The sequence below is a fragment of the Cyprinus carpio genome, chromosome B24 (assembly GCF_018340385.1).
Source record: "Cyprinus carpio isolate SPL01 chromosome B24, ASM1834038v1, whole genome shotgun sequence".
Classification (NCBI taxonomy): domain Eukaryota; kingdom Metazoa; phylum Chordata; class Actinopteri; order Cypriniformes; family Cyprinidae; genus Cyprinus; species Cyprinus carpio.
Window position 1 is genome coordinate 15,928,445 of NC_056620.1, and position 22,584 is coordinate 15,951,028.

Sequence of the window (22,584 nt, forward strand, 5' to 3'; positions counted from 1 at the left end):
AAGGAACAGTATTACGAACCGCTGCTTTAGAACATTGATTTTGAAACTTGTGAATCTATTAGAATCATTAGAAAACAGAATCGTGATTCATATATGAACAGATTTTTAGATGCACCTCTAGTTTTCTCTTCCTCTTCTCTAAAGCAGCACATGGCCTCACCCGCTTTGCTGCCTTTTCCCGAGGGCAGGGTTTATCTGGGTTTGTGATGTCACGAACCCAGGAATGTAACATGTTGTAGTCCCTACCATCCGTTTTTGTAGGCATTAAACTGCCAGAATTTTGAAAGACATTTGCATTGAACTTTCAGCTTCGTAACTTTGCAGATATTGTTTTTGCTCAAATAGCAACATTTCACACCAACTAACGTTAAAAAAGTGAAATCATAATGAACAACCCCTCAGCAGTTTTATTTGGAATGCTCACAGTAAAGCTACATTTCCCGTCTTATACTGACACCTTCTGGTTATATATTTGATTTACATGACAACAAAATTCTTGTTTGACTCCTATTTTCCAGCGTCTCTGACAACAAAAACACATTTTCTCATTTTACATGAACTGCATTAAATGTCTCAAACAGTCTTGCCTGCAGCCAGAAGTGATTTTTTATTTTAAAGAAATAATTCCTTTGTTTACCCTGTGAATGGCAGGCATGTCTGTTGAGACAAAAGAAGACAAGTTGAGCTTTGGCGGTTTTCTGAAGGTTTTTGTAATATCAGAAGTAGGTTAAAGGTAAATTCTATCCATACCTGGGAGGGTAAATATTCTTTATTTATGACGACGACTTTTCTAAGAAGGATTCCACAGGTCTGAACAAAACACCTTTTCCTTGACTTATTCCAGATAATTCACATGACTCATTTGAATGTAATTCATGCACGAGGAAACCAAATTCACCTGTGCTAAAACACACACTCTCTCACCCCATCCTGCTGTTTTGTAATAAAGTCTTCAGTCAAAGTGCCTCAGTTTGCTATCCCAAGTCAGCTGTGCTCGTACTTGTGGCCTAATATCTGTTAAAAACAAAAATATATCATGCAATACATTCACATATTGGCACACAATCTCAGTTATGGACAACAAAAATGAAAACAATGAAGCTCATTCAAATAAACAGGTGGTGCATTTATGTGTGCTGAAAAGAAGTGTACCATTCTCAAAACAAGTTAAAATATATTTTTTATATAGACTACACTTGATTGTGTTTTGGATCTCTCATTTGCATACGCCTGGCTGCATTTTGCCCTTACATTTTATACTGTTTAGAAATTCTCAAGTTTGGTAGTCAGTTATTTCATTTTTAACATAAATTCAGACAATAAAATTGTTACAAATACTGATTCCTAAAGCCATCAGAAGAAATTGTGTGTATTTTATGAATGTAGAATTCTATGAATTCTTTTTGTTTTTCCAGTTAAACATATCATCATTCATGAGAAAAAAAAGTCACAGCCTTAAGCAAGAGCCAGATTCCATGTAGGCACGTGTTGTACCATTTTCAACACCAGTATGTCCAGTTGATAAATTTTCCCATGTTGCCTGTGGCGACAGTTATACAGTTCCTCCCTTGGTGGGGTTCTGTGTGCAGTGACAGGTACAGTAGCTCCATTTCATGAGCACTTATCTGCAGGTGGTTCTGTAATTCAACCCTTCATCTGCTTGTTGTTTGACTAGTGTGGCGTTATTGTCAGTAAGCAGACAGTTTTTATTCAAAGTATCTTAGTACACAAATTAATGCCTCAGTAGACTGGATGGAAACCAGGGCTTGGGGGATTTTGGCAATGCTACAGCAGATAAACATGACCTGACAACTTAAGAGTACTTACTATTTAGGTTAAGGTTACTTAGAAAATATGAGTAGTATTTACCTGTAAAAACTTACCACAGTGATGCCAGGGTATTGCTTTGAGCTTACTAAAGTATTCAATATCTGAAAGATATTGTGGTCTTCATATTTGATTCTGTTTCCCTTGTTTAGCATAAGTATATTGGATTGGAATCATCTTCCAGGCGAAAACTGTAAATCTGATCAGTTCAAAATATAATAGCATGCCTCACAATAAGAGGTATTATACTTGTTTGTGTCAGTGCAAGATGAGTTTAATACTTACACTGTTTCAAAAAAATCCCACACCGTTTTTCAGTGTATTTGTTTCATAGAAATTTTAGGTTTGAGAAAAAGAAAACTAATAACAATAGTGTACAAATCCATATTAAAAGTAGCTTTATTGAAGAAACGTATGCATGTACACAACATTAAGCTCTCATACATTTCAGATACTTAGAACATGAAAAATTTAGTGACAGTTTTACACATATGAAATGATGACATACTGTAAAAGGCTTGCAGTTTATTTTACAATAATGTAGTAAAATTAACGCAGACAAAACCAATCACACATCTTTGGCTAGTTGTCAAATGTGTATCGTTCCCCCACAAGACACAAAATAGTAATTTCTTTTAATGCACTTAAGTAATATTTTCTTAAGTTAGCACTTTCCTCTACCAAACCATCACTAATTAGCACTAAAGGCGCATCCTTGCCATAACAATTTTTTTTTTTGCCATACAAGTTAAATAATTTGTGGCATGCACATATAATTCAATACTCTAAAGTGTATAAGGACTCATTCAAAAAGAAACATTTGTAAAATAAAAAGAGGCACTCATTCTGTCTATGGCTTTTAGCAACTGAAAGTTATCAGAAAAAACAAGCCCATATAGCAAAAAGTCACCAAACTCACACCATTTATTTACACAAAAATACGGTCACAAAACCACACACCAAAAAGCTACACTCAAAAAGGTTATAGAAAGGCCATGTTGTGTTATGTGCATATTGTATGTGTGCAGGGTCTTGCAGTCACATTATACAATTCTCAGAGTAAAACGAAAAATGTGTATCCTCTATTGTTCTGTTCTTGCAGCTGACAAAGCTAAACAATCCTGCTAACCAAAAGCAGGCAACAGAGCTGACATCACTGCTCTTGGAATCCCCAGAGCACAAACACAATCTTTTGCTGTTACGTCACTGCACTGTACACACAAATACTGAGTTTTATGGGAGCAGAGAGTGTGAACTGGCCATTTGGCCTGATGCTTTACCATTGCAAACACTTACTGATACAGTAAACCTGAAGAAGGATCATCAAATTCATATTTACATTTGGGACACTACAATATATTGACTTAAGTGCCTGGTTGGGGCTTTCGGATTCTATAAAGAATAAATAACTTAAAAAAGTGAAAGAACATAATATGATTCACTTATAAACAAGACATCACTGCTTGTATTCTACACGATATGTAAGAAGGCATGTTGCTAAATGATACGCAATAATAACGCAGAGGTTAATCAACACAGTAACGCTCCATATGGATGTCATTACTATAAAAGAGCAAACACGTTTTGTTAAATGTCATGATAGTCACAATTTCTACTTCTAAATACAATTAATATCACCCAAATACACACATGCATATGTAAAGAAATATTAAAAGAAACAATAATTTTCGGTGCCTGATGGATTTTTGTGAACTATTTACCCATTAGAAATGGGAGCTCAACAAAAAGCGGTTCCTGGATATTCTGTGTCTGTCCATCACGCACACACATCCATCTGAATCTTTTCAAACACACTTATATATACATGGATCCATCACAATCGAACACTCTATCCACCAGCCACAAATAATCACACCATTCACCCACCCACTCAAAACAACCACTTACACCATACATTAGAATACAATGCAATAATAGTAATAAAGTGGAAGAAACAAATCACAAATAAAGATGCATAAACAACGGGAACAACAAAGTGAGGATGAGAGCAGAGACCAGCTAGAATTCACAGCCAATCAGCTGTCAATAAGTTTAAAAGTATTTGGATAACGGATTTGGAAATATGCAAATCCATACACAATCTGTATCTGTCAATCAGGCTGGTAGAAGATAGATAACAAATGTCACAATGAAAGTTTTGTTTTGGCTAAAATATCATCTTTTGTTTTCTTTAGAAGAAAAGTCATATGGGTTTGTAACGACGTGAGGGTGAATGACTGATAGAATGTTTATACTGTAAACTGAAATGAGTTATTGTGTAACTGTCAGTTTAACTGACTGGTCTCAAAGCTTGTGAACTGAGGGGTTTGGGACTCACCTTATCTATTATAACGCTACGCTATCTTTAGTAAGGCTCAGTTTATCCATGTTTCTGTGTGAGTGTGCTTTTTAATGTCACGTATGGTAGAACTTCTCATTGTAGCGATGGATGGTGACGCAGCCGTGGTAAGAAATGGGGCGGGGCATGGCGGCCACGCCTGTGATGATACCGGTGGACGGGTCATAGCACAGGATGGTGTCTGACGCCTCTCCGTTTTCACCACGGCCACCCAGGATAAAGATCTTTCCGTTACATACCGACATACCGCAACTTTCCTGAAAAACAAGAACAAGAGCATAAACATGCTGGTCTGTTACTCAAGTGTGTGTCAAGTGAGTGCAACACATGAGTTCAGGAAGTTATTGTGAGCTAGGTAGAATAATCCATTACTGATTCTAAATGACATAACAAAAATTGTAGTTAGTAACATAATCCATTACATTACACATTTAAAGTAATGTAATCAGACTACTTTTTGATTACTGTTAACCTAACTCATTTATCACACTGATTTAAAAAGAATAATCTTGTACTATATTGATATAAAAAATAGAAAGAGTAAGTAAATATATTCCATTTGTTGTAATTAACAACATTACATTAAGACAAGGTTTCCAAAACTGGGGTTCGTAAAGAAACTGCAGGGCGTGCGTAAGTTCAACAAAAAGCTAATATTTAATTAAATCATAAAAAATGTAAAAACACCAATCAAAATAAAATACTTACTAAAAAAAATGAAACATTTTATTAGTTTACCTGGATGTCATGTGACCGTTAACCAACAGAGAACCCTGAATATGTCAATGTGACACTTAAAATATTTATTTTAAAATCTTAGGGGTACTTTAAGTAAATATATTAGGTGAAAGAGGTTCAAAGAGGTTCATGACAAAAAAAGTTTAAGAATCCCTGCATTACATGTAAATAAGAAATTGAGGATTTTAATGAGTTTGAATGACAAATGCCTTCCAAAGACATAGTAATACATGGTTAAATCATACATATTTATACCATATATATTTTGCCTCCAAATTTTGCAAATATATATTTTTTTTTCATTTTTAGAATTTAGAATTTAAAATTTAAAATACAAAAATATATATGTATATGTTAAGATTTTTTTTTTCTAATGTGACAATGTGAATTTTTTTAATTCTCTACTGTGAAAGTGAATTAGAAAAACATGCATGTTAATCTTAATTTTATAACGGGCAGTACCTGCTTGCTGAATGTGTGGACTACATGCATCCAGTAATCTTCAGTAGGATCGTAGCAGTAGATGGATTTGGTCAGGCCTCCAGAAACATAGATGAGATTGTTCAGCGATACTGCTGTGATGCAGCGCTTAGCAATGGGGATGTTTGCCCTTAGCAACCAGGAGTCAGACTCTGGGTCATAGCACTGAACCTGGGGGAAAACACACAAGCTGACGTTAAAAAAAAAAAAAAAAAAAAAAAAAAAAACCTGCAAAACAGTTCCCGGAGTCACAGACATCTATAAATCCCCCTGTCATTTTAGAAACAAGGGTGTTGTTAACAATTTCACTTAAAAATATGAAACTGCCTTGAGGAAATGCAAACTCACAAAAACAGAAATCAGCGATCATGTGTCCTGATAGAAAGGAAACATAATCACACAGACACAGTATCTCCTGAGAAAAGCCTGAATGCATTTTTATCTCCCTCTCTGTGTGGAGTATGTGATACGGGAGGGGATGGTGTTACACTTGTGCAAAAGAACGGTCTGGGCACAAATGATCCGGGAGACTATTAGGATAGAAACATGACTACAATAACGATAATAGTCAAATCACACACACAACACATGCTTTAACCAATCAGAGTTAAGACAGGTGGTATTATTACCATAAGAACTTATTATAAGGAAGCAGGAAATGCTACAACTGTATTGAATTCCCTGAGGCCGTTTTCTTCAATATCATAAAAAACAATCACAACAAATATTTAAAAAATAAGACACCAGGCTGTACTCAGTGGAATTATGGGTCCAAAGAAGTGTTGTTTGGGAATTAAAGGTCAACTAGTTCAGAACCACGACACTGAATTGCAGCAAAATACATTAAGGGAATCCAATGAAATATTTGCGGCTAAGTGTTTCTCTCCAAAGAGACACCTGGAGAATGTATCAGAGCGGGCTGACAGATCCAGGTCAGATGGTCGTAACTGTTGATCTCCATTAGGGGGCAGTGGAAAGCACATTCAACGTCTCTCCAATCTATTGTATACTTAAGGCAAAGTTAGGCCATGATGAAGGGAAACCAGTGTAAAATATATATACACAGTGTAAAAGTAAACAAGCTGCTATCATGCCACAAAGGGGAGAATCTAACAGCTGGCACATTCAGGGTTTAAGCAATTGATGGCTTCATTCAGACAGTGTTGGGCGGAGATGCACAACAGTTCTGCTGTGGCTTTATAGGTAATTTGTGTTTAAAATATGAACTTTTGTATAAAATCATATTTGCACTCATGTTCGATCGTGACAAACAGGGCCGTCGCTAGTGGGGTGAAAGGTGGTGACAATTATAGGGGCCCACGGCTAAGGGGGGGCCCCCCGGGGATCTCAACCGTCTGGCTGAGGCCAGCCTAAAAAGACGATCAGGACAGATGACAGGCAACTGCTGCGTGTCGTTACGAAAGCTTATAATTTTCACGTGTTTTTAAGCTTAACAACTTGCAAATTTAAACATTCAAAAGAGTTTAAAGCATTACTCGCGCGCTGTGTTCGGTGCGCACGCAGAGAGCCGCGTACCGAGCTCTTCTTTGCGAAGTTCTGCTTGAAGTTCCTCCTGCGCCTGAACGAACAAATACAAATCGCAGTTTAAACAAACACAAAATGATGTGAAAGCGCCCAATTCAGCACCACGGTGTTCTGGTGTTCAGGGCTCATGCAGAGAAATGCGTCTCAAAACGCTTGAACACCGAATTTGCCTATTTTTGCTCTTGTACTGATAAATACATACAAAATATGTCAAAATACCCGTCTTGGAGAGTATGTTCGAAAAAACTCTCGGTTATGTCTTAAGTGAAAGTAAACAGTTGAGAAAAAAATCGGATGTGTATTATATTGGATGCATTAATTGTCTCTTAAAGTGACCGCGCCTATAATTTAGTTAATCCAAGAAAATGAAAGAAAAAATATCACTCACTGCTCTTGACTGAACTACTTTGTAGTTTTAACAAGAATTAATGCATAGTCAAACCAGCAATTATTCAGACACCAGATATAATTGTTTATATTGTTTACTTATGAGTGCAGGACACTATATAGTTCATTTATGTAAGTGAGTATAGCAAAATAAAGCAAACTGTGACATATTATACCCAAACATTCTTCATACAGTGGACTACTAGTGAAATTGATAAAAAAAATTGGGACCAAAAATTATTCAGACACTTTGACCTAACCATGTTTTGCTTACGTGTTTTTTCCTGAATTACTAATGCAACCTTTTCACACCACAGACTAAACTAAATTAAGCACTGCTTGATAATTGGTCAGCAAAGTATTGATAGTTGTGTAAATACTGTCATACTAACAGTTGTCTGAAGTTTTAGTTGATTGTAATCCATTACATATCTTTCTATCAAAGTCATCTGACATTGTCAAAATGAATTTGTTCTTCTGACACAGTTTAACTCTGAGTTCTTGTCATATTTTATTACCATTTTCTAAACTATAGCAAATAAACTGTCATAATGTGAGAAATGTTGATGGTGTCTGAATAAATTTTGGTTTGATTGTATATTTAATTTTTACAGTGAAGACTGTGCTATTTTACATTTAATTATTCGGTTTCTGTACCTGAAAAACAAACTTGAAAAAACGTAAACATTGTGTAAATAGCACAAATAAATAAATAGAACAAACAAACAAATTTAACAATTTCAAACAGGGCCCACTGGTACAACCTGCACCGGGGCCCCGCAAACCCCAGCTACGGCCCTGGTGACAAATACAGCACTCGCATGATATTGCTCTAGCTCAGGGGTGCCCAACCCTGCTCCTGGCGATCGACTGTCCTGCAAAGTTCAGCTCCAACCCTAATCAAACACACCTGAAGCAACTAATTAAGGTCTTCAGGCTCACTTAAAAATTAAGGGCAGGTGTGTTTGATTAGGGTTGAAGGACAGTCGATCGCCAGGAGCAGGGTTGGGCACCCCTGCTCTAGCTGCTCATGTGACATAACTTACCATACAATATAAATATGAGACAAATATTACTCATACAGGGGCATTTTTGCCCCAATCTCTTGAATTTTAGTGCATAACTGCATTTATGAAGTCATTGTATGAAATTTAACTGTATGAAAATTAAGATGATGTACCAGTCTGGGGGCAGGGCTAGTGTGTTAACTGCGTTAAAATAATTTAAATCCCATTCTTTTTTCATAACTAATTTATTAAGTTAATGCATTAAACTGACAGCCCTACTTCTTTTATGTTCAACATAAGAAAGAAACTCAGGTTTGAGCGACATGAGGGTGAGTAAATGATGACAAAATATTGGGGCGAACTATCCCTTTAACTAAAACTAAAACTATCAAAAATCATTTTTGATAGTTTGATAGTAAATAGAATAAAAAAACTGAAATGAAATTTAGAAATATTGCCTTGGTAATTAACTGAAATAAAAATAACAAAGTACTAAAATAACAAAAAATAAAACTGAAATTATAAATATAAATATTAAAACTATAATAAAAAAAAAGTACGTATAAATAAAATTACTTAAACTAAAATTAAAAATGAAAATTTAACTATAAAATCTAATTCAGTGTATTAATAAATACGATAATAGTAGTACATGAATAATACTAAAATAACAGTGGTTTTAATAACGCTAATTTGTTAACCCTCACATTGTTCCAAACCTGTATGACTTTCTTCCTTCTGTAGAAGATATTTTGACAAATGTTTCTTTTTTTTTGCCCATGCAATAAAAAAAGAGGGGTCCAAAACAGCAAAGGACTCCACTTTTTATTTTATTTTTATTTTTTGGTCTATACAGCAACATTTTTCCAAACATCTTCTCTGTGTAGTAGTAGTAGTAGTAGTAGTAGTAGTAGTAGTACTTCAACTAAATAATGCACGTGACAATGACAAAAATTTCTCTAACTATCCTTAGTGATAGCTAACAGACTTTAATAGGACATAAGGATTAACTAAAGTAACAGCATAGCAATACAAATAAAGACAGCATCACCCATATCTTAATTCAAACTGTATAATCAGAGCTCTTTTATTTACTGTGGCTGGGTTTATGGTCCACTGCACTGTTTAGAGAAATCCCAAGATGACTACACTGGAAAACAAAGTGTGTCACACCCTCCAGTAGCATGGCCCAAAAATAAATTTAATGTTTACATGCAATAAATGCACAATGACATGCAGAGATAACTAACAGGGCGGTTTTCAAAGACACCCTACTCCTCAACACCATGCGTCATACTCTTCAACAAACCTTATCGGAGCATGTGTTGTCGTCAGGTCCTCCTCCAATCACAAACAGCTTGTTGACACAGCTGGCGACGGCTGGTGAGCTGACGGCCTCCTTCATGGGTGCCACCTCCGTCCAGCGGTTTGAGAAAGAGTCGTAGCATTCAACACTGCTTAGTCGTGATTGACCGTCATATCCACCAACGGCATACACCTGTAGATGAACACAATTTAAGTTATGGAGCCTGTACACAATACATTTCAAAACACCATATTAGTGTTGTGCAATGTAAGTACTTTAAAACTCTTTTTGTCTGTTTTGAATTGACATTGAATGACGTTTCTGAGGATGACACAATCTGGAGGTGAATTGAAGCATGTAGATCTAGCCAAACAAGAACTACTGTTTACCCTTTCATATTGCTATTCTGAAACTGATGTAATGACAAAGGGTTACTACAGACACACGCACATGCACAAACCCCGAGGCTAGCACTGCTTGACGACAAATGGCAATTCAAAGGAAATTCTACATCCAACTGAGTTTGCATTATAAATATTCATGAGGTAAACACATCACTTCTAAATGTGTCAGCGGTTAGACTCTTCTGGTTTACTCTTGAGTAACCAGAGGCAAGTACTTTGAATAACTTTGTGGCAAGTCTAAGATTAAGATAAGGAAATAAAAATTAAAAAAATAAATCACACACACGAGAGAAAATTTCTTTGAAATGTCAATTTCCTTGTCTATTTCCAACAAAATACTGTGCATCTGAATATACCTACTTTCCTACTAAATGGTACGTGTACAGCAGTATGTGGAATAAGTAGTATGTATGAATTCATTGTGTTCATAAAACAGTGTAAAGAGAGGAGTTGAGAATGCTATGACAACAAAGCCAACATGGGCAATGTAGTATATATAATCACTAAGTGAAAAACAAATGTTGTTCATTATTTAAAAAAAAAAAAGTTTTCAAACTTCTGTTGAGGTAAAATGTAAAAAACTTAACTAATCTTGGGGTTATACCATTATATGGGGTTATACCATTTGACGATGTCAAAAAACTGAACTAATCTTGGGGTTATACCATTTGACATTAAAAAACTGAACTAAACTTGGGGATATACCAAAACATAACTAAATACCATTTGACAATGTCAAAAAACAGAATTTATCTTGGGGTTATACCATTATAACTGAACAAACCATTTGACTAAAAAAAAAAAAAATGAACTAAACAATTTCACATACAAAATGACAATGTCAAAAAAACTAAACTAACAATTTGACAACTAAAAAACCTGGGGTATACCATTTGACAATGTCAAAAAACAGAATTTATCTTGGGGTTATACCATTATATGGGGTTATACCATTTGACGTAAAAAAAAAAAACTGAACTAATCTTGGTCTTATACCATTTGACAATGTCAAAAAACTGAACTAATCTTGGGGTTATACCATTATATGGGGTTATACCATTTGACATTAAAAAACTGAACTAATCTTGTGGTTATACCAGTACATGGGGTTATACCAATACACAAAAAAAAAAAAACTTAAACAAACCTTGGGTTAAACACCATTATAAGGAGTTGTACAATTTGACATCTAAAAAACCTTAATTAACCATGGGGTTATATTAAACCATTAAATGGGGTTATATCATTTGATATTTTAAAAACATGAACTGTTTTTTTTTTGTTTGTTTTTTTGAAGAAACAAGTGCCAATTCTAATAATATTTTATATTAATACTGCTTTAGTGTAAATATTTTAAATAAATAAAAAATATTATGTAATGAAAATGAACCTTGTTTACACTTTTCAGGTTTTCTCTGGTTTTGATGTCAAAACATAAATAGATATGCCCTTATCATAAGTCGACTGGATGCCAGTAAAGATGTTTACATGCAGAGCAAAATAGGGGTAACAGAGTGAAAGTCAGTGTGAGCAAATCAGGTTTTGCATAAATCAGTTAAGACAGTTGAAGGCATTTCTGTGACCTGGGTTATTAACCAGTCAATATTGGCAGCATCCAATAGATGTGACCAAAACATAACCACTGCAAAAACATGACCTTTCTGAGTGCAAAGTTTTAACAGTTCGGTGTTGTAATGCATCACTCAATCACTCTTGTTTTTCTACTTCCCCAAAGAGATTTCGAGAAATTTCTCGCTAACTCTCAAATGAAAACAAGTGGAACACAAAAACCCTGATGAGTTTGTCTCCTCCCTCTCCTGCCTCATGTCTCCATAAAGAAGAAGGTAAACATGTTTCCCTTAATGGAACAACCAAGAAAACCGGTTGGACCAGTGGTGGTATACGAACATGCTCAAACACAGAGGGGCCACATGGCACTTACACAAAAACAAAGCCATGTGCTTTCTGGTGAGCTCTTTGTTCAGACTTAGATATTATTGAGACAGTCCTTTCACCCCGGGAGATAAGATTGTATATATATTAAAAAAAAAAAGCTATAAAAAAAACATGCTTCATCAGTTCAGTGGAATTCAGTTTCCTGTTCACTGTGTGCATAAGTGTGAGTCATTTTCATTTAATTATTAATTAAAATTTTGCATCACACATACACAATAATCACATACAGTATATCTACAGTACATACAGTACAGCATGGCTCACATCACATTATTGCAGCATAACCATGTGGTAACGTTTTTTTTTTTCAACGTCTTGGTGTTGTGACTTCAGTTGATTAGATTTCATCCATCAGTCATGAATCTTTCATGACTGATAAATCCAACCACAGTCAAACAGTCCATATGTCTGAAAGACTGCTGCTCAAAAACAAACCCAAATGATCTTTTGGGGTCAAATTAGTTTGAGTCCAAAACTATTATCTGCCTGAACAGAAACACAAAGAGTTGGAGGGACTATAGCAGACACCCAGAGACAGGAAGCTGAGGGGAAAATATCTGAATAATCCGCAATACAAAGCATCAAACAAACAAACCAAGCGAAAGAGGCGTTCATGCAGACAGCTGGCTATAACTCACAGCGCATGTTAATTAGTTATTGCACAAGTAGCTTTTGTTGACTCGGCTCATTCCATTAACAAGAAGACTTTACTTTAAGAAGAATTTATTGTACCTTTGAGCTGGTTCCTCACTGAATGCATAAAATGCAGCAGATCTTTCACAAACAGAACAGAACAAAGTTGTTTTACCCCCTGCCAAAGTAAATCAGATCACTGGAGCTGATTATGGTTGTAATAAAAAAAATGTTGAAAACAGCCTGATATGAGTGATGCAATATCAGCTTGAGTATACAGATCCAAATGCTTTTGGCAGAGTCTTTCCTTTATGGTACGGGCTTTTTACATGTCTGATCACTTTAACGTCACTTCAAGCAAGCAAACCAGCTCCAAGGGAGAGGTAAAAAATTATGTCATTGTTGAATAAAAACAAGGAACAAGTTCCAAGTGGGAAAAGAGGGACAAATGGAGGCTTTGAAAGTAATAGACAAATTGAGGACAACACAAAGAGCCGTAAATGACAAACAGGCAATCAATTATAAGGGTGGGAACATGTTTGAAAGTTAAATATGGGTTAAGATACCCTAACAACACCCATTTCTATATGTAGGAAATATTAATCATGGTTAGAGTTATGTAAACCATAGCCATCATCAAAACAAGAAATCATTTCTTTAATGTGAGAGCTGAGCCAACAAAAACACCCTTAAAAGTTGGAACATATTGGTTTCAGTCAACTGGTATTAAACATAGTCTGTGTAGTCTTCCTTGTGTAGATTTGTTCATAGTTGAGGACATGTTAAACAACCTGTCCATGTTAGCATGAGCCAAATTTTGCTAGCATCTATAAAGTGGCAGATGAATTCATGCAGAAATACTCTCGTTTCATTGGATGTGTGGCCTCTCAAAACAAAAGATATGGGAAGCATTTTCTCCTTCCTTTTAAAAGCTTATACACCTATTCATTTTTATTATTTGTGTTTAGGATCATTTTTGCTACCTTTCAAAACAGATCATGGAGTGATTGAACGCACCTTTCCCAACAAAACTGCCATTTTGTGTCTCCAGCGGCCCTTGTTCAAGGAGGCAACCCTGATCCAGATGTTGAGCTGGGAGTTGTACATCCAGACATCCCTGCTGTTGATTCTACCACCTGAAATTGCATCACCAATTGGTCACAACCAATATTTTATGTCTCAGTATGCACTTATTATAATACTTATGCAATAATGTAAATAGGTAAATGACCCATGACACATTTGGTGAATCTTCCTTGTTCTTTGTTATCTCACATAAACACATGAATAATGTGTGAATAATAAAACAATAATTGCAGATCTTACACCACTTCTGAGAAGATTCCCGGTGAAGCAACGTAATTAGAGACCAGCTTAACTAGAAATATCCTGTAATAACTTAAAAAAATCCTTCAATGCTTAAAATAGGTTTTGTACTAAAATGTAAATATAAATGACATATACATTTCTTTACCAACAGACATTTTTAATAAAATTTTACATAATTGTATTTAATTTAATTTAATTTAATTTTTTATTTTTACAACAGATAGTAAAGAAAAATCAGCCAACAAATGTCTGGCATTCTACTGTTTAGAAAGCATCCCAGGATGCAGCTCACAAATTTTGTAAATTTTGAAAAACTGACCAGAGCTATAATCTAAGCTACTCTGAAAAACTAAAATTATAAGATTTGTATAACATTCATTTAGTCAACACATAATTCCCATACTTCCATTTTTCCATTATTTCATAGTTTGAGTGTCTTAACTACAACTACACAATGCAAAAATAGTCATAATAAAGAATGACTGGGTAAGTGGTAAATGTGAGCAAACATTTGACTAGTATTGCATCAGTTAACACACGTACATCTCTGTCATTATGCTAACAAATGCTAATCATCTACATAACTGTTCCAGTTCTTCTGGAAGCACCGGCAGTGTGGAAAGAACACACTAGGCTCAGCAAAGCTGTTCAACCTGAAACTCATCTTTCTATTGTGTCAATTTCCATTACTTTCTGACTCACATCTTGAGTCTGATGCATACAATATATATAGTTTGACACATATACAGCCTTCCTGCCTTGGAAAAGCCTGTCTGGCCCTGGCTTACTAAACAAACTTCAAAGAAGGAGAAGAAACAAGATGTGTGGGGAAGGAATGATTTTAAATGAGGTTGAAACTAGAGAGAGCGTGAGAGGGAGAAGTGTTAACTAGCAGAACTGTTCTCATGGAAACACGTGAGCGCTTGGCACATGCAGAATGCAAACCGATCGCTCAGGATTTCAGCCCCCTCACTCACTCTTGCGCTCTCTCTCCCTCTCTAACAGTCTTTTCTCATGAGATAGCTGGTAGTCCTGGTCTCTTTTAATCATGTCTCACAGTCTTTTTGCTGAACATGCTTGCTGTTCAAAGCGAGCTGCTCTGTAAAGTGTGGTACCCTGCTGTGTCTAACAAATCCCTGCAGACTTAACCAGCCAAGAGGTAAACATCAAACTAGGTCATCTACAATAATTGAGAAATTAATGACAGAGGATACAAATGATTGGCAGATGAAGGGCATACAAAAGCAAGCCTTAGAATCAAATGAACACAATACACAATCAATCTTTTATTTTACAATATGTAATACTCATATTAAATACTTCAATATAATGTCATTTGTATCTTAATGTATCTTTAAAAACGGACAAAATTTGTATAGTCTATGTCAGACCAAAAATATTAAAAGCTCATATTGCACTGACAAGATTTTCAACATTTTATCCAATCAAATGCTGTTTAGAATGAGAATGTGCTTCCCCTGAATCCTAGCATTAGCAAGCAGCAAATCATCTTCCTGGCTCAGACGTAAACAAAAGGCTACTGGTGTTTTCAAAAGAAAGAGGGCTTTGATATTTCCTGCCTAAACTTCATGTCTCGATAGGAAATGAATCGACACAAGGAAGAATACCAAGTCCCATCTTTCCACCACTGCCTGTGAAACAATTTAGCATTCATGAAACATTATTACAAGTATCCATGTTTACCTGAGACCAGAATGTCATTCCTGAGGGCACACACAGCATATTCTGACTTGGTGAACTCTGGGAGTTTGGCCAAGGATTTCCATTCCCCGGTTACAGGATCATAGCATTCGGTATACGGCAGGTTGAAACCCCCCATCCTCTCGCACCCTCCAACTACCACAATGACTTCTGAGAATCCAGTAGACCTACAGGGACATGACAGGATGTCAAACTTGGACACATGGACAAAAGTAAATCATTAATAGTCATGAAACATGGAAAGGGACACTCAAGTCATACATCTAGCACTGCACAACTTATTATTTACATTTTGTTTTCTTGTCATTTTTGGCCTATTTTTTCTCTGCAGCGACACTGAAATGAGAAGAGTTTAGAACCCCTTCTAAGAATAGCAGTAAACAACACTAGTGTCTACTAGAGCCCAGAACACAACATGTATTCTCTGTGCAAAGAACCAAAACACAGGCAAATACAATTCATCCAGAACTAACTCCCCCCAGTTTTTTTCCCCTGAAATCATCTGCCTAGAAGACTGTGCTCTCTGTGTAAATGATCAGGGGGTTGGAGAGTGCATACGCTAAAGTTAGAGTTGAACTTTGAATACACTCTCCGGGGGAAAGAGATTAGAACGTATTGAGCCAGTCGCACGGTCGATTCAAGCAAACATGGAAAATTCAGATCAGTCTTTCATCTGTGACGTAATTAGTCTAAATGCGCCGCACCCACACAATCCCTGAAAATAATTAGGGGAGATCTGCCAGGCCCTATTCAATAATTCAAATTTAAGAACCATCCCAAATCTGCCTGGAAACAGAGGTGGAACTTCTGCCAACTGTAAACCGACACCCTTCTGAAAACTCTTACATAGGCCTCAGGCCTAAGCCCTGTAACATTGGCAGATCCTTCAGCGATTCGTGCTCAGGCAGATTCCAGGTCACTATACATTCGGCTCTGAGGAAAACACAGGTGTGCGTTTTCCCCTAGCCCTGCCCTCTCTCACCCCACGTTCCTCCAGACATAACAAAAACAAAGGGTGCACGCCGCAACCAGGATCAGGTCAACAGGAACATGCTTCGAAACTTAGGTGTTTGTGTGTAATGAAGCTTGTGGAGGAAGAATTTGTATGGGCAAGCCCCACTGCGACATTATTTTCCCTCAGTGCACTGCAATACAGCAGGCCTGAAGGGGCCGTCTTTTCTTGCTCTGTCTCGCTGTACTTACAATGTGGCTTGAATTGTTCCATATCCAAAAATTTAAGCAATGATTTTCCCAGTGCTCAACTACTGAGTGTGAAGCTATAAAAAACAAGCCTTCAAGTTATTTCACTAGTTGAATCATGTCTTAGCGGTTTGAGGATGACTGAATCTATAATTGTAGCCTTTTTTGAAAAGGTCCCAGAAGTATCTGGGATCTTTAAGTACTTGGAAGAATGCATTTCAGCTAAGCTAGACAACTATGACTAGTAAACCACCATTTGCTTATTTCTTAAGTTCTTGGTGGCCAATAATTTGAATTCAAGACATGGTAAACAAACACTTTGATAGTGAATTGGACAATCAGTTTGTGACAAGGCATGGAAGACTCTTCTGTCTCCTCTTTCTGTAGTTTAAACTGCTAAAGACTAAGCCTTAGATTGGTGCTTGCATTAGTGAACATTAGGTAGGTAATAAATTAAATAAAGACCGTCACCTTCAGGGAACATGGTAAGATGCCAGTAATACCTGCGTGGACGGGTTCTAGGAGACATCATTTCATTGCCCAAGACATGATAGCGTCTTGCTTCGTGCAGAAGCTGGTAGCATTCTGGTGCATTTTGGATCAACTGGTCACCTTCTACTGTCTGCACGAAATAATTCGGATGCAGCAGGGGCAGGCGGACGTGAGTGAGAAGGTCTCGAAGCATGATTCGGCGGTGGTCCATGTCGTAGTACACCCAACGAATCACTGCCTCAAACACTGTCTCCTCCTTTCCAATGACTAGCTCGTCACTAGCAATGTACTCCTCCAGTTCCTCCTTACGCAAGTCCAAGAATTCTTCATGCTGGGCCACATCGGTAAAGCTCTGCAGCGCGTAAGAGCGGCAGCGGCTGGCCAGTTGCTTGAGGGAGTGTGCGTCGGCAAAACGCTGGATGCCCAGACAGTTGCAGGGATCAAGTTGGTCTTCCAAGAACTTGGCACAGGCATCACGTAGAGTGCCGATCTGGAAGAGACTGGAGGTCTCGAAGAGGAACTGAACGTTATCTGTAGTGATGCGGGCACGTCCGGTGTAGACGTACTGCAGGAAGGTGTCCATGGCTTCAGCACGGATGCCGTTGATCTCCACTAACATCTCACGGCTCTCCCGGTGGTCATTGCAGAACATTGCACGGAAGTAGCTACTGCAAGCTGACAACACGGCACGGTGACACGGAAACTCGCGACCCTCCACGCTGATCACCACATCTGTGAAGAGTCGGCCATCACGGAACTCATTAAACATCTGCAGAATGCTTTCAGAGTGGCACGGGCCCGAGGAGAAATCAAACACATCGTGATTACTGAGGGCCTTGTTGTCCATCTCCAGAACCTTTCTCTTGACTGCTGGGGACTCACGGACTCCAGAGTCCTCCCGGTTCAGTCTTCTGCCCAGAATAAGTACCATTGCTTTTAGACCAATGAGGCCCAAGGCCTTGTAAACAACAGACAAAAATGGTGCCTCAGCTGAAATGAAAAAGAGAAACATTATTTTAATCAGGAAATTCTTGTTATTATTATATAAAATGACAAAGAATCACATTTCTGAGTCATAGCTTTTGTAACCTTTAAGTGGTGATACATAAAATATAAAAACATGCTTTATGAAATTAAAATATGCTTGAAACAACAACTAAAGCGTATGCAGATTTCAGGCTAAATGCACAAAACATGAAGTAGTAGCTAATGTCACAACCACACAGTCTCATGTGAACAAAGTGTTGCCATGTTGCCAGTAAACGTGTCTCACGTTACCTATTAAACCTATTTTTTAATAAACGTTAAAAACATTTTTTAAACATAAAAGTACAAAAATGTACTTTCTAACATTTATGTACTTTTTCAACCCTTTATCAACTTTAAAGGGTTTAAAGCCTTTATCAACTTTAAGTTGACATTGTAAAGACAACCTGGCAACCTTTTTGTTTGTCTCACATTGCCCCCTCAATGCCCCAGGTGAATTCACCTTTACATTAAACATGATGCATTTCTGGTCCTGCTGCCCTCTACCGGTCACTTCCGTATTCAACAAGTGGATCAAAACAAAGAACTTGGGGAACGTCAACAAAATCTACTTCAAAAAAGGACCTGCCAACACGTGTCGACTAACAAATTAAATCACATATATATTTGTTATACCACTAAATCGCGACTAATGTCAAGCATAAGTAAATCATTAAGTTAAATGGCATTAACTTATAAACGGTTATTTAAAACATATTTATAGCATACTGTAAGCTTAGCCAAAAGTCCTAAAAGGGCAGACCATAATTTTTGTGTCGCAGTTATGTCTCACTGCTAACAACAGATACTTCGATATCAAGAATTTTAGATAAGAGTGCACAAATAATATTTTTTTGCATTGTTTGCGCGGGACTCATATGTAAATACATACATTATAAATACATATTTTTTAAATGAAATGTCACAAGATGTGTTTCATACTCATGTATTTTAATGGCTATATATTTATGGCTACAAAACTGTTACTGAATAGAATAGAATAGAATAGAATAGAATAGAATAGAATAGAATAGAATAGAATAGAATAGAATAGAATAAACTTCACAATATAACAATCATGAACTCACCAGTTTAAAATGTGAAGAGTTTGTTATGAAAGTCTCGTCAATATCAACAATGTAAAAATCAATCAAGGAAAACTGTGTTCGTCTACCCGTCGGCGGTCATCTCTATCCCAGCAGTGAACCCAAAAGATCGTCTGGCAAAAAAACGGTCCACAGGGTGCTTTATTGCCATCATCACATCCGAAAAACACAAGCGGCAACCAGCTGATGACGCAGAAGTTCTGGGAAATGTAGTCGTCAATGCAGACTGAAGGAATGACGGTAGAGGCACAGAAGACTACAAGTACCAGAGTTCTAAAAACGCCACATGGCCACAGATTGTTTGTAAACGTTTCAACAGTTAGAAGAGTGGCGGAGGTGATTCTCGTGTCTGAAAGACGTTCTGTTTTCTTCTTAAGAGTTTCATAGAAGGTTCTAAATGTTACAAAATACATTCATATGCCTGAAACTATGAGACAGTAAATGCACATTTTAGTAAACAATCACAACTGTACTCTCATCTCTAATAATCACGCACACATGACTTTCCATTGACGTATTTTGTTATTGTAGTCTACTGCGCAAATGGTAGGCTATTTTCTATCCCCTAACCCTAAACAACACAGAAGACTTTAGGTTTCTTTTTAAGACTTCGCTTAATGTGTTAATTTAGCCGTCTGAACTGCTGTTTTTCCTACATTGTGAGGACATTTTTACTTTCATAATTTACTGTAGCCTATATGAAACAGAAGCACAGACGTCTGTGTTTCATACTATTGTTTCATTTAGGCAACGGTTGAATTTCGAGTAGCCTAAATAACAATGTGGTCGAGTTTCAATGCTCTTTCTCGCCTCCATTGTGTGAGTTTCAAGACAAAGATTTCCTTCTGCTGCAGTCCTTTCAACAAAGGCACAGTTTAACAGACACCTGGCTCTGTTGGAAAGCAGGCGAGGCGGTTGGACTTCCTCTCTTCTTCTGAATCCCTTAAAACAAAACTTACCAATAAAAAACACATTTTCAATCAACAAAAAAATACCATTAAACAAAAATATACAATTAAATTTAAAGATATATATTTAAATTTGAGTTAGTTTTATTTTTTTTTATATATAGGCTATTTATATTTTAAGTTTTCATTTAAATTTTAGTTAAAGTTTTAGTCATTTTGTTGTGTTTTGTCGTTTTTATTCATAATAAGAAATGTATTCTTGGAAACTATGTAAAATAAAATAAGTTTAAGGTCTGATCTTGCAGTCATTTCAGTAGGACAGTAGATACATTTTTTAGACCTCAAAAAAAAAAGGAACCGTTCACCCAAAAATGAAAATTTGCTGAAAATTAGTATTTACTCAGGCCTTCTAAGATGTAAATGTTTCTTCATCAGAACAGAATACATCTAGCATTACATCACTTGCTCACCAGTGGATCCTCTGCAGTGAATGAGAGCCAAACAGAGAAAAGAAAGAAATCCAGTCCATCAATTAATATCTTGTAAAGTTAAAAGCTTTGTAAGAAACAACCATTGCTTCTGACCAAAATACGAGTCCATATTTTATAATAACTCTTCCTCAATGAAAAATTCCATCCCATGTTATCCTCTCACATTAAAATCCACCGACATAATTGTCTAGAATGGTTTTAGACTGTTTCCATGGATCTGTGCATATTTCTCTCCTGGTTCAGACAAGACGACTTTTTTTACTGGAGATGGCAATATTATGGAAAGAGTACTTGAAAATAAAAAATCTTAAGGATGGATTTGTTTATTACAAACAAGCAGCTTTTCACTTCACAAGACGTTAATTGATGGACTGGAGCCACTTGGATTACTTGTGGATTATTGTGATATTTTTATCAGCTGTTTGAACGCTCATTCTGGCTCAGATGTTCCACTGGTGAGCAAGCAATGCACCACACTTAAATACTCCAAATCTGAAATCTCACTTTGATATTGAGAAGACTGTTGGACTGTGAAGATAAACAGCCAAAAAAAAGGCATGTTGATGCCTAAAGCATTCATGGGCAGACTTTTTCTTCCTCTTTCAGTGTTTTCACGTGCAGTCTGTCTCTGTCCTGTTTGTGTTCTGTTGCTATCGTGTGTCTCTGTTCTCTCTTGGATTCCACACCATTAGTCCACAGCAGCTGACTGTACTTTCTGCTGTCTAAAGCACATTCCTGTCTCTGTGTGTTTATGTGATCAGTAGTTATCCCAGCATTAATAGTGCAATAATAGAGCTTGGATCCAGTCAGTTAAGCCACACTACAGCACAACAGGGGAAAGCCCGGTACAAGTTCACTGATTTAAGCCAAGCAGAATAACCAGGTACTGAAAAAAATTAATCTTTTATATTTGAATATTCATTAAGGAGGCATGGGCAAAAATTAATTCAAACTGGCAGTTGTATCTAAACAAGCCACAGGGTGGCAGCAGAGACTAAAGGAAACAGTATAACAGGAAATTTGCAAACTCACACAGGTTAACAAATGGGGATTTGGGATTGTATTTGTTTTAAGAATGGTAATTTAGAGCTCATTTGTAAATTGATATGAACCCATGCTCTAAAATATACCTGTAATTACTGGCCAAGGTCCAATCAACCAGAATGTTCTTATAAAACAACATTTCATATACGGGAGAGTTGTAACATACAATCATTTAAGGAAAGTATAACTTCCTATCTAAGTGTTACATGTTGTAACAACATCCCTCTTTGACATTACATGGTTTAGAAATAAGTAGTAGATTTAGCATACAAGTTTGAGAACATCAAAGTTTGGCATACAGCTTCAGACGTTTAAACAAAACACTGCCAAGTCTCCCTACAGTTTACATTCCTTTCAAACACTTTAAAGTTAAAAAGTAACCACATATTTTACACTCAATTGATTAAGCATTATAATTATCGCGTAAACCTAAAAGCAGTCCATATGTCCTCAGAAGGACAACATCTTTTTTCTTTTTCTTTTATTAGAACCATTTACCTGCAATTTACAGCCCCAGGTATTTGTTAGTAAAGCAGAACGGAAAATCCCGTTCGATGGCCTCGATCATAACAGCGCATCCCTCCAGTTCTCGCGAGAACTTTCGGTTCACGAGCGCCACTGAGC

At 36.7% G+C, this 22,584-nt stretch overlaps 1 protein-coding gene across 1 annotated transcript; it reads right to left on the reverse strand.

Annotated features, from left to right (window-relative positions):
- Window positions 1-2,202: 2,202 nt before the first annotated feature.
- LOC109049919 (kelch-like protein 24) lies at window positions 2,203-19,690 on the reverse strand. The gene is made up of 7 exons (XM_019067583.2): window positions 19,500-19,690; window positions 17,397-18,375; window positions 15,676-15,860; window positions 13,660-13,778; window positions 9,653-9,841; window positions 5,387-5,575; window positions 2,203-4,443 (listed from the first exon to the last, which is right to left on the reverse strand). The coding sequence occupies exons 2-7, from the start codon at window positions 18,314-18,316 to the stop codon at window positions 4,243-4,245; spliced, it is 1,803 nt and encodes a 600-aa protein (XP_018923128.1). The 5' UTR covers window positions 18,317-18,375; window positions 19,500-19,690; the 3' UTR covers window positions 2,203-4,242.
- Window positions 19,691-22,584: the final 2,894 nt, after the last annotated feature.

Bases quoted from the DNA above. Each gene is read 5' to 3' on its own strand.
- LOC109049919 (XM_019067583.2), bottom strand. From the start codon at position 18,316: ATGGTACTTATTCTGGGCAGAAGACTGAACCGGGAGGACTCTGGAGTC. The intron at 9,842-13,659 runs GTGCGTTCAATC...GTTCATCTACAG, and splicing joins TGGCAGTTTTGTTGGGAAAG to GTGTATGCCGTTGGTGGATA. The intron at 5,576-9,652 runs GTTTGTTGAAGA...GTTTTCCCCCAG, and splicing joins ACAACACATGCTCCGATAAG to GTTCAGTGCTATGACCCAGA.